At 39.6% G+C, this 13,436-nt stretch overlaps 1 protein-coding gene across 2 annotated transcripts in view; it reads left to right on the top strand.

Moving 5' to 3' along the window:
* The window catches only part of slc22a31 (solute carrier family 22 member 31), a 38,069-nt gene extending 35,072 nt beyond the window's left edge, over window positions 1–2,997 (top strand). The window contains exon 10 of one of the 2 annotated variants that reach the window (XM_052027988.1): window positions 700–2,997. In XM_052027988.1, the coding sequence (XP_051883948.1) occupies window positions 700–1,105 (406 nt within the window). In that variant the 3' untranslated portion in view covers window positions 1,106–2,997. The remainder of the gene's footprint in view (window positions 1–699) is intronic. The other variant, XM_052027987.1, reaches the window with a different exon arrangement.
* The last annotated feature ends 10,439 nt before the right edge of the window (window positions 2,998–13,436 follow it).

Here is a 13,436-nt window from a genome sequence, read left to right as displayed (position 1 = left end):
GGTTGAAACATTGTAATGAGAGGTCATTAACCTGAAATTTTACTTCTATTTCTCTCTTCACAAGTGCTACCTACCCTGCTGAATATTTTCAGCATCTACCATTTGGTTAGATTTGGCCTGCACTTAAATCTTTAGCACCCACAATTTGTTATAAGCATAAAGGAAATCAGACATAAGGGGCCTAGGAGAATAGGGAAGTATTTCCAGGGAAACCATGATGATTTAAAAAGTATGTCAAATTAGGTAAAGAATAAAAATGGTTAAATAAAAATTGACCATTTGAACCTAAGGAATGAGGCTCCAAACTTTTTATTAATTTTCATTGTTGGAGAGAGTGATTAAGCCACTTACACTTAATCACATATTATAACACATGATGGTGATGTTAATTCTTTTTTATTAGAAAAATAAGAGGGCAAAAGTCCAAATGCCCTTTGAGAAGCTAATGGCTAAGAGATGCAACTCTGGTGACAACTTTAACATAATCACATTTACCTGTATGTTTCTTCCTTGCCAGAAGACACTATCATTTAGCCATTATTAACAACAAGGGCTATTAGCTTTCATATTATAACAATTCTGGGCCATTTTTAGGTTATTGAAAATATTGTCAAATTTACAAATTTTTCAAAATCATTTAAAGCCTAGGTGTATTTGCATATTTCATAAATTCATTTTTCTTTGAAAATTTGTTCACAGAGGTGCCACTTTAGGCCTCATCATGGCAACAGGCTGCATTGGTAAAGCAACATCTCCAATCATGGATCTCCATAATAAACATGGCTTCTTTCTTCATCATGTAGTTTTTGCCTCTTTTGCGGTCCTCTCGGTATTGTGCATCATGTTGCTTCCAGAGAGCAAACGGAAACTACTACCAGAATCTTTAAAAGATGGTGAGAATCAGAGACGCCCGCCAATGTTGTTATCACAGAACAAGGATAGAGTTCCTTTGCTGCATTCAAAACATCATGGCAATTATAATCCAGAAAACTATTCAAAGCTTGTTACAGCTACCAAGAAAATGTTGGCCCATAACATTCCTATTCAGTCACAAGATCCCACAATAGAAAGCGTAACCAAGGAGACCAGAGAGTCAGCAACCTAGCAAATCTTTATGGTGCATGAAGAAATATAAAAGTACTCTGCTGTGGCATATTCTGCACCACACTAAACAGTTACTCATTGCAGAATTTGTACATCTTAAGACCCTATTTAGGGCAGTTTTGTAAACTGGTTAACATTTAACATTTGCTTACTTCCTGAAGTTTAATTTTCAATCCCAAGGATGTTTCTGAAGATGTACATTAATGTGAAGAGATTGTAAATTGGGATCGGGGTAATAGTATAAATATTTAATGCACTTTGGGTTGTGTACATCTTTAGTCAATTATGTAAAAATAGGCTTGTTGTATACTGCTTTTTGCAAATATTTACAATGGAGTTTTGATTATTGCTCTTACTTCACACCCCCTTCCCCACAGTCCACTTAATTATAAAATCTATTTTATATCAACTATGGTGCTTCGTTGCTAAGTGTGCAAACTATTTCAGTATCTGGGCCTGGGCTGACTTGTGTTTGAAAATCTTTTGGTTTCCTGAAATCTAATTCCTTGCCCTTCTATCCTATAATATATGAAAAAATCCTTATCCTTGTATGGACATTTTTTTCACTGATTGCAAACAATTTTTTTTTAACTTGTCTAATTGCTTATTGTAGTCAAACTGGAAAACTCTGATTACTTTTCTTGCTGGTTTCACTTATTTAGATTAGATTAATAATTAAAGACTACAGTGTAAATTCATCAAATTACCCGACAAAAATGCTTTACAGGTTTCTTCGGTTCACTTCAGATGCAACTTTTATTGTGATTTGTTGGTCTTTTCTGGATTCAGGCTTTCACTAGCTGCGTTTCTGGTTAAAACACATCTGAGGATATTGTATCTCCATGTACATTCTTGTCTAGCAATTAATTCAACAGAATGCATACTTCATATTTGCCAGCACAGTTGAGGGCTAGGATTCATTATTACAGCAGATTCTTGTTATTGGCTAATTGACAGTTTATATTTTGAAGTAATTCTTAACATAGCTGGAGGCTTTCAAGTAATTTTGAAGACCTTGTACTGGTTTACAGCATAGGTGATGAATCACAAAAGCAGTATTACTTGAAAGTTTAGATCAAATAGCAGCAACCTTCTTTCCAGTGCTTTTTTTTTGTGTATATACAAATTTAGCAGCTGTTTTTCTCTGCTGCCCATGCAGTAAGGCTCGATTGGATATTGGCCCTATTATTCTTATGATTACCAGAGGACTATATTTCAGTGCAATCGAATGTACACACTCTAGGTCACAATTCTAGGACAAGCAAACTCGAAGTATTTTTCTGACTTCTGCAGTGAAACATTGTGGGTTTATAGTTTGGGTTACTGGAAAGATATTCTACAATAGAACATTAGCACCTGAAAGAATCTTCTCCCTGTACTTCTAAAACAATATGGGCAAAGTTTGCTGGCTATGTTCCAAGACCTTTCTGTTCACTTATCTGTAATTTTTATATTCTGGAGTAATCAAACTCTTTGATTGGACAACTATAGTTGGTACTAATTTTGACTTCAAAATGACTTAGTTTTTAATTTAATTAGGTTTAATTATCTGTAAATGGCTTGGATAAAGGAATAGTTTGCAAATAAAATCAAAATAACAGAATAACTAAGGAATAAGTTAGCAGACAAAACTATGGCAGATCAAATTCAATGTGGGCAAATGTTGGGTAACTTTGGACTGGATGCCGAGGTAACTGTATTTTATATACTGGAAACTGGGAAAGCAGAGAGATAGGAGTGCAAGTGATTTGGGGAGGGTGGGGAAGAGGAAATTCGGTGAAAGCTAGTGGACAGTAGAGAAATACTAGAATGAATGGCATTCAAATATAATGGTTTGGTTTTCATTTCAGAATAGCTCACATATATTTAATAAAAGCAAGTAATGCTCTGGTTAGATCCCATTCAAAATGCTGTTTACTTTTGGGCACCACACTTTCAAGATGTCTAACTGCTTGGATGTACTGGAGCTTCACTCATTTACTTGTGGAGAATATTCCATTATATTGAGATGTTCTGTCCAAATACCTTAACCTTTCTGCTACCATAGGAAATTTCCTCTGATCTCACCCTTAATTGAGGAACACTCAATAATGTCCAACAGGAAAAGTCCGACTAAGTGTTTCTTCATAGCTTTCAGATGTGTTTCCAAAGGACCAGCTAGCCATAAATCCCAATGATGCTTAATTGCAAATCATCAGCAATAGGTACAGCATATTATATACAGTATCTCCATAATATCCAAATTCTTTGACTGCTTAACTGTCCAGCACGTATGGATGAAAACACATGCTTATCACTCTGCTTATGCAATTACCTTGCACTGTGGTTTATGGTTCAGTGTTCGGAGAGCATCGGAGTGTGAGCAAGTGGTCTGAGGAGCAATCCACCTTTACCATATAAGAGAGGCATTGTCTAGCAGAGTGGTCTGAGTCAGAGTGGTAAGGCTTTGGCTCAACAGGCTTCAGCGAGAACAGGTAAGAGGCAAGATTTATAGTGAGGGGAGAGTCAGTTACTGGTTATTTAGTAGTATCAGACAGTAGTGTTAGCAGTATGCATCTAGGATTAGTGTTGTGCTTGGAGTGCCAGATGTGGGGACCCTGGGACACTACCAGTGTCCCCGAGGACTACATCTGCACCAGGTGCATTGAGATACGGCTCCTTAAGGACCATGTTAGGGATCTGGAGCTGCAGCTTGATGACCTTCGGTTAATCAAGGAAAGTGATGAGGTGATTGACAGAAGCTATAGAGAGATAGCAGAGAGCACCTCTGTGACAGTCCCCCTCAGAAATCAGTATATCATTTTAGATACTGTTGGAGAGCATGACCTGACATAGGAAGACCACAGCAGACAGTACTCTGGCACTGTGCCTGGTGCTGTGGTCCAGCGAGCAAGGAGGAATGCAGTAGTTATAGGGGATTCCATAGTGACGGGAACAGACAGGAGATCCTGCGAGCCTGATAAGGGTACCCGGATGGTGTGTTGCCTCCCTGGTGCCAGGGTACGGGATGTCTCAGATCGGGTCCACAGTAGTCTGAGGGGGAAGGGCGAGCAGCCAGAAGTCTTGGTACATGTTGGTACCAATGACATAAACAGAAAAAGAGAGGAGGTCTTGAAGGAAGATTATAGGGAGTTAGGAAAAAAATTGAGAAGCAAGACCTCCAGGGTAGTGATCTCAGGATTACTGCCTATGCCACGTGCTAGTGAGGGCAAGAATAGCAGAATCAGGGAGATGAATGCGTGGCTGAGTAACTGGTGCAGGGGGCAGGGCTTCAAATTCTTGGATCATTGGGATCTATTTTGGGAGAGGTATGACCTATACAAGAAGGATGGGTTACATCTGAATTCAAAGGGTACAAATATCCTGGCAGGAATGTTTTAATATAGCTGTTAGGGTTTAAACTAAGTTGGCAGGGGGAAGGAAACCAGGGTGTTAGGGTCGAGGAAGAGGAAAATAGAAACGAGTCAAAGATAGTGTGCAGCAAAGATGGCAAGAAAGACAGGCAGGTGAAAAGACAGGATAATTTGCTGTGCAATAGAAATACAGCAAAATTGGCAACAGATACTGGTCTAAATGTACTGTACTTAAATGCACATAGCATTAGAAATAAAGTGGATGACCTTGTTGTACAGCTACACATTAAAAGATATGACATTGTGGCAATCACCGAGTCATGGCTTAATGATGGATGTGATTGGGAGCTGAATGTCCAAGGGTACACAGTGTATAGGAAAGATTGGCAGGTAGGTAGAGAGGGTGGTGTGGCCCTGATGGTGAGCAACAATATTAAATCACTAGAAAGAAGGGACATAGGATCAGAAGAGGTAGAATCCTTATGGGTTGAACTAAGAAATGGCAAGGGTGAAAGGGCCCTATTAGCTGTTATATACAGGCCCCCAAACAGCAGTCAGTATGTGGACTAAAAGTTACAGCTGGAAATAAGAAAGTGTGTCAGAAAGACAATGTCAAGATAATTATGGGGGATTTTAACATGAAAGTGGATTGGGAAAGTCAGGAAGGTACTGGATCTCAGGAGAGAGAGTCTGTAGACTGCTTAGGGGATGGCTGTTTGATGAGCCTGGGGATCGGCTGTTTTGGATTGGATACTGTGTAATAAACCTGAGGTGATTAGCGAACTAAAGGTAAAGGAACCCTTAGGAAGTAGTGATCATAATATGATTGAGTTCAGTTTCAAATTTGAAAAGGAGAAGCTGATATCGGGTGTGTCTATTTCAGTGGAACAAAAGAAATTACAGTGGCATGAGAGGGGAACTGGCTCAAGTTGATTGGAAAAGTAAGCTGGATGGAGGGACGGCAGAGCAGAAATGGATGAAATTTCTACAAGAAATGAGGAAAGTGCAGGATATATTCCAAAAAAAAAATTATGAATGGAAAAATGGCATAAATGTGGCTAACGAGAGGTTAAGGCTAAAATAAAAGGGGGGGGCGCATACAAGGAAGCAAAAATTAGTGGGAAAACAGGACAGGGAAACTTTTAAAAACTTACAGAAAGAAACTAAGAAAGTCATTAGGAAAGAAAAGATGACTTATGAAAGGAAGTTTGCAAACATACAAAAGGATACTAATTTTTTTTTTAAATATGAAGCGTAAAAGAGACATGGGTAGATATAGGACCGATTGAAAATGATGCTGGAGAAATTAGATGGCAGAGGAACTAAATGAGTATTTTGCATCAGTCTTCACTGTGGAAGACATCAGCAATATACCTGATAGTCAGGGGTCTCGGGGAATAGAACTGAGTACAGTCAAGATTATTAAAGAGAAGGTGCTTGGGAAGCTAAGTGGACCAAGGACAGACAAGTCTCCCAGACCGGATGAAGTGCACCCACGGGTTCTGAAGGAGATGGCTTTAGAGAGTATGGAGACATTGGAAATGATTTTCCAGGAATCAATAGACTCTGGCATGGTTCCGGAGGACTGGCATGTCAGAGATGTAGTTCTCCTGTTTAAGAAGGGAGGGAGGCAGCAAAAAGAAAATTTACAGGCCTATTAGTCTGACATTGGTGGTTGGAAAGTTATTGGAGTCAATCCTCAAGGACGAGGTTATTGAATACCTAGGGGTGCATGACAAGATAGGTCCAAGCCAGCATGGTTTCATGAAGGGAATATCCTGCCTGACCAACCTATTGGAATTTTTTGAGGTAATCTCAAGTAGGATGGACAAGGGAGAGGCTGTGGATGTTGTGTATTTGGATTTTCAAAAGGCCTTCAACAAGGTGCCGCAAAAGAGGCTGCTTAATAAGATGAGAGCCCATGGAATTACAGGAAGGATATTAGAACGGGTGGAGCATTGGCTGATGGACAGAAAGCAAAGGGTGGGAATAAAGGGATCCTGTTCTGGTTGGCTGCCAGTTACTAGTGGTGTTCCGCAGGGGTTGGTGTTGGAGCCGCTTCTTTTTACAAAGTATATCTTTGAGTTAGATTATGGATTAAATGGTTTTATGGTAATGTTGGCATTCATTTCAAGAGGAATAGTGTATAAAAGTAAGGAGGTGTTGATGAGGCTGTATGGGGCACTGGTGAGACCTCATTTGGAATACTGTGTGCAGTTTTGGGCCCCTTATCTTAGAAAGGATGTACTGATTTTGGAGAGGGTTCAGAGAAGATTTGAGGATGATTCCCGGAATGCAAGGGCTTACATACGAGGAGCGTTTGTCGGCTCTTGGACTGTATTCACTGGAGTATAGAAGGATGAGAGGGGACCTCATGGAAATATTTCGAATGTTGAAAGGACTGGACAGAGTAGATGTGGCTAAGTTGTTTCCCTTGGTGGGTGAGTCCAGCACAAGCGGGCACAGTTTTCAAATTAGAGGGTACCCATTTAAAACAAAGATGAGAAATTTCTTTAGCCAGAGGGTCATGGATTTATGGAATTCTTTGCCACATAGAGCTGTGGAGGCCTGATCATTGGGGGTGTTTAAGGAAGAGATTGACAGGTATCTAATTAGTCAGGGTATCAAGGGATATGGGGGAAAAGGCCAGGAATTGGGGCTAGATGGGAGAATAGTTCAGCTCATGGTGAAGTGGCAGAGCAGACTCAATGGGCCAAATGGCCTACTTTTGCTCCCTTGTCTTGTGATCTTGTGAACATTTATGAAATGGCTGCACAGAGGTTAAAACAGCCCTTTGTTCATGTAAGCTGACCTCTTACCGGTTTCAATGTGCCAAAGACCAGTGCCTCTAATTCATGAGAGTTGTCCAAACTTGATATTCTTTGGTCTATCAAAACCTACTTTTAATGTTTTATGATCTTCAACGGTTAAAGAGATCTCTGCAATTAAACCTGTATTCTCAAGGAGCCACAGATCATGGGAGCACTGTTTTGAAGTGTCTTCAACCTGAGCTGTTAACTGTTTTTCTTTCTACAGATGCTATTTGACTTGCTGAGTGTTTCAAGCATTTTCTAATTTTTAATGCATCCGTCTCATGGATCTACTGTGGTTTTTGGTCCAACATTAAAAACTACCTCCTCGTCAGTGTATGCCCACCAACTACATTTGTCCTATTCCTGAAGAAAGTAATGAGCTAAAACATGCAGTATTATTGCTTGGAGGACATTGCATTCCTCCATAGCACAAGTAGTTACACAATATTTTCCCTGTTCCACATTTACTGACAGTGTTAATCCCATGACTGTGGTACAGCTTCCATAACACATTTGGTTGCTGCATTAAAACCACATAATGCTTCCTCTATCATAGACAGAATGAGATCACACTATAGCTATTTTTTCCCCCAAATTACACCCTTTCATTGATGTTTCCACCATCATATCCTTAAATCCTATCACATTAGGATGTTAAGAGTCATAATATGATTTTCTCCTCAAATTACCCCATTTTGTAAACTCCTAGATTTATCCGATAACCTTTGTCTTTGTAATACAAAATAATCATGCCCATGAAGATTGATGTAAACCCCTTCCTTTGAGATTATCTTCTTTATTCCATACAAGGCAGGGCCCTTCATCCTAACCCAATTAGTCCCATCTTTCCTAAGCAAAGGCTCCATGGCTATTTTAGTCTGAACTTTGGGTTTGAGCAAGTCAATATTATATTCAAATTTCCTGAAGCGTTCTTCAACATTTAGATTAAATAATCAGTTGTTTTCCTTGCCGTACAGCTTGTAGAATTCTATGTGCTATTAACACTGGGGTGGGACAATAAAATACTGGATATATAACTGGGCAGTCAGGTTGTCAGCATAAAGAAAAGATTTTACAGTTGTAGTTATTCACTAATCCCCTTCTCCCCATAGGTTCAATTAACAATTCCCGTGTCTTCATGATATTTCCATAGTTTGTTGCTGCTCGCACATCCGACTACACCCGTGCACACCCTCTGCCACATCCGATTACACCCGTGCACACCCTCTGCCACATCCGATTACACCAGTGAACACCTCTGCCACATCCTCCAGTACAATGCAATCGCCATACAATGCAAGTCAATCTTTCATAGACAGAAACTTCTACTTTTCTTGATTTAAATTTTGAAATCAGACCAATAAACATAGATGAATTTATCCAGGACATGTCTCAATCTACTCTGAAATATAGCAATTCTGTTTTTTTTCTCCATTTCTAAACTAGAAATTATTATTAGACTGGCAGATTTTGTCAAAGTTCATCCCTGTTTTCCCAAGAAAAATTCAATTTTCTCATCTGTAGAATGAAAAAACTGTCAGTGGAAAGGGTTAATTTCTCTGGCAGAATTTCAAGAAAGGGATTGTGAATCCAATACCATAATAAACTACAATACTCATTAAACCTACCGTGAAATACTTCAATTATGCAATCACTCTTGTCCGACACAGAAGTGTTACTGGGTGTCCCCGTTTAGCATCTATCCTTGAATCCAAGTTCCCTCTCATTCTACCACAATTGTGCTTATGAGTTTATGGGACTAAGTCATAACTCTAAGTTTATTGGCTAGATCATCCCCATTAATCTCCCTATCCTCTTTACTGTTATCCCTCTGTGTTTCAATCCCCAAAGACACACATCAGCTTTACTATAGCTGAACTCTGCCTTTCCACTTTGATTCTGAAACCGGCTCTTTTGTCCACATACTCATTAATCACATAAGTTAACCACATTGGTCATTTCTTGTTATTGAAATGCTGCTGGGGTCCTAACTCCGAATTAATGGTTCCGCCTCCTTAATTTTCTACCCAGTGAGATATCAATCTATTCTGCTGTACAACTCTGCAACTGGGTTACTAAAACGTTGTACCAAATTCATACTTATAATTGAATCAAATGACTGACAACTGGTGAAAGGAATACTTACCTTTATTCAAGCTCTTAATTACGACAACAAAATACAAGGACTCACAGCCTGCACTGTACAGTACCCGACAAGATAAGAGGTCACAGAGTCATAGAAAGATATAGCAACAGAGACAGGCCCTTTGGCCTACTGAATCTACACCAACCATCAAGCACCCATTTACACTAATCCTACCCTAATCCATTTTATTCTCCCACATTCCCATCAACCACCTGCAAATTCTATCACTCACCTACATACTAGGGGCAATTTACAGTAGTCAGGTTAGACTCTTCTCTCTCTCTTTGCACCAATGTCATTAAGTTTATTTTGTTGTGTAACTTGTAGATAATTTGTTAACTTATGTTTGTCATGTACTGTGCTGCTGCTGCTGCAAAAAGCTAATTTTAGTGGCACTTATACCCCACGTTTGTATGCCTATGACAAAAAACTTGAATTTGACTTTTGGTTTCCCTTTGCTCTCAAAGTCCCAAACTCAGGGTCTCTACTTGCAAGTGCTGGGCCTCAGGTCTCTCTGCGATCCAGGTCCTTATGCTATTCCAGGGTTCAGTAACCTTTCTCAGACTGGGAAACAATCCCCTATCTCATGTCAGTCTGGTTCCAGCCTGTAGTCACGCTTAGTTCACAAAGTTTATTTACCGCCAATGGTTTCTCAAAACAATTCCTGATTCAGTCCTGGAGATTCACTCTTTCGATTAAGTTATCAATCTCCTTGTTTGTACTTTGTTAACAATCTCAGAGTACCTCACAGCTCATTAACCACCCGTGTCCAGTCATCTCCAGGTATCAGGTAAGAGAGAACACACTGTGTGTCTTCTATCTTGACTACCATATTCCTCACCTTTGATCCAGGTTCATACAATTATATAGGACCCCACAGCTGGAATACTGTGCACGGAATCTTGCCCAAGGAAGAATATACACGTAGTAGAGGGAGTGCAAGATTCACCAGATTGATTGCAGGGATGGTGAGAATTAGCAGACTGTGCCCATACTCACTTGAGCTTAATCTCATTGAAGCATAATCCTTAGCAGGGAAGATGCAGGGATAATGACTCTGACTGACTGGGATGTCTAGAACTAGGGGTTATAGTCTCAAAATAAGCTGTCAGCCATTCAAGATTCTTCGGAATTCACTGCCCAAGAGGGCTTTAAGATTGAGTTGAGCATAATCAAGACAGATTGGTTAAGGAAATTGACTGGATATGGGATTAGTGTGATACAGAAGTGAAAAGTCAGCCATGGTTTTATTGAATGGTGGAGCACGTGCGAGGGGCTGGACGGCCAACTTCTGCTTCTTAAATTTTGGCTGTTGCAATACATCCATGCATGGCTTGGGGGTCAAAGTTTGGTTGATAATTGTGAAATGCCTTGAGATTGTTAACGCAAGACTAATTTACTTGCACCTCAAGGAAGTAAATACATAAAATGAAAGTAAGCACTTGTGAAAGGATCATCTGCTGGTTATGTTCTTCCCTGCACTTTTGTATCCATTTAAGTCAGTGAACACATTAGGACAAGTGGCAAACTTGTCAGAGGGGTAGGTTTTAAGGAGTGACTTGAGAGAGAGGCAGTGAAATTTAGGGAGTGAATTCTAGTCTTTACATTCTCAGGTTTTGCCTCTCACTATGGTCCATCTCTTCACAGTGACTTGTGGGGGTCCTGCTCTTGTTACATTGCTTTATAGTCTCCAAGTGGTGTATAAAATTATCAAAACCTAGACAGTGAGCAGGAAGAATCTGTTTTCCTTAACAGAGAGGCCAATAACTTAAAAAGGTAAAAGAATTGGAAGGAAGCCAAGTGGAAAAAAAATTCACTAAAGTGGTAGAAATCCAACACTTCACTACTCAAAATAGTGGTAAAGACAAAGTCTCATCACACATATAATGAGCTCTGAAAGTTAAAATTACCTGCTTTTGTGCTGTAAATTTCTACAATGTTCACTAACAATAACTCACTGTAGCTCTATAGAAAAGAAAAGGCTGAGGAATGGCCCAAGAGAGATCTTTGAAATTATGAAGGAATTTGATAAGGTGGTTGTAGATAATAGGTTTTCACTCTGGGCTCTGAATGCCATTTTCTGACAAAAAGATACAAATCAAAGCTGGAGTAGGCCAAATGGTCCTTTGAACTTGCTCTGCCACTCAGTAAGTTTGTAATTAATCTTTTGCCTCTTGTTTAATTCCATATGATTTGATTTCCTTAAGGACAAATAATCTAAAGAATGGAGTTATCCATACATGCACAAACAATATATATCTGCCTTCACTTCTGTAAAATTTAATTGCACACGAGTAGTACGTGGATAGCTTGGGCCATTTGTGTACTACCAATGTGAGGACTAATTTCATAGGATTTAAAGAGAACCTCCATGAGCAGGTCCCAGTCCATAATGTGGTGCTTGGAACCAGATGCAGTTAGGAGTGCCACCAACCACCCCCCCCCCCCCCCCAACCCCAAGTCTAAAAACCTACCTCCTGCTACAGCTCTCCCTCAGGTACCCCACCAACAATCCTTGACTACCCTTCCCTCAAGTCTGATTTCCTACCTGACTGACAGATCTCCCTACGCTCCCAACACTCCATCCTAGGCCACCTTCTGCAGTAAACGCTCCTCACAACCTACAGCATATCTCCATTCCCCCACTCAGCTGCATTGGCAGACAAAGCAGAAGAAAGATCGTTAAGCTTTTAAAATGATCTATTCCATAGCTCACAAACCCTCAGGGCTAATGCCATAAGATTTTGCATCCAGCTTGTACCACATTTTTAATGTCTTTCCTAGCCCCAAAGAATTTTTAGGCCTTTGTGGCCGGCTCATGGCTGACTTTCCAACAAGCTAATATACAAAAAGAAACTTGCAATACACTCCGTTTTTTAATCAATGTCATTAATGTAGATCATAAATAATTGGGGTCCCATTGCTGATGCTTGTAGGACCTCCACAGTGCTGGCCTGCCAACCTGAAAACAAACCACTTCTTCCCACTTTTTTTAAATGTCCTATACCCTTTTTCTCCATCCCCCAAATTGCAAGTGAGCCAAACATTCCTGACTCTGCATTTCTTCACCATATTGGAGGTTTAGGAGAACATCTAGTGCCTGAGAAACAGACGCTCTCTGTTTGTAATTTTTGTTTGTACATTTATTAATGTAATGCTGGTAAATTGCTACATTGAATCAATTTAGATTGCCCTAGCAACCGTAATGAAGCAGGTTTTATTTTTCCTTAAGGATTCATACTTGTGCTCAAAGTGTCAGTTTAGCAGTACTGTGGTTGAATTGACCTAGTTAACAACAAAGTAGTAATACTAACACTGATGAACCAAATTAATTTCAGCAGAAAGAAACTAATGGAAATGCTAGAGCAATATTGGCATTTTAAAATTTGTAATTGAACTTCAAATACTTTATAAATAAAATGAAAATCCAACAAATGTATTTATAATAGGTTTGTGTAGAAATATCAGCCATTAGACTTAAATCCCTGTGATTCTGTTCTTGTAGCTAGAATCAATCAGATTAGAAAAAAAAAGTCCAAATAAAATTGTTCTAATTAGGTGCCTTACTTGGTTAGTTTATTAAATGAGACTAGAAATGCTTCAGCTAATTATTCTGCTTCTTTCATTTACTCCAGCTCCATTCGTCCTATTACCACCCTCATTCTTTGAATTCTCTCTCCTCCACAATCATTTTGCTCTCTCCTCCTCCCCATTTCTCTGCACCTTAAGTGTGCACAAGTGAAATTAGTGTTCAGGTAAACTGATCTGGATGAGGGTATTTTATCATTGCCATTTCATTACTTGAATAAATAAAAATTCTTATCTTTTATCTCTTTAGGGGCTAAATCCTGAATACCCCACAGAGAAAGTCCTTGCCGCTGGGCCTTTGCTTAGGCCCGAGCTGTCCCTGAGGCTTCCTTGAAAGAGTCTTCTTGAAAAATCAACTGCAAACCACAATAAGAAGGTATTGTCAATTCTGGTTAGCAGCAACAATAATTGAGACAGAGCAAGTGGGTGGAA

Source organism: Pristis pectinata, chromosome 13 (assembly GCF_009764475.1).
Source record: "Pristis pectinata isolate sPriPec2 chromosome 13, sPriPec2.1.pri, whole genome shotgun sequence".
Classification (NCBI taxonomy): Eukaryota; Metazoa; Chordata; class Chondrichthyes; order Rhinopristiformes; family Pristidae; genus Pristis; species Pristis pectinata.
Note: the sequence above shows the minus strand (reverse complement) of the source record. Positions and strands in the feature narration are given on the sequence as shown.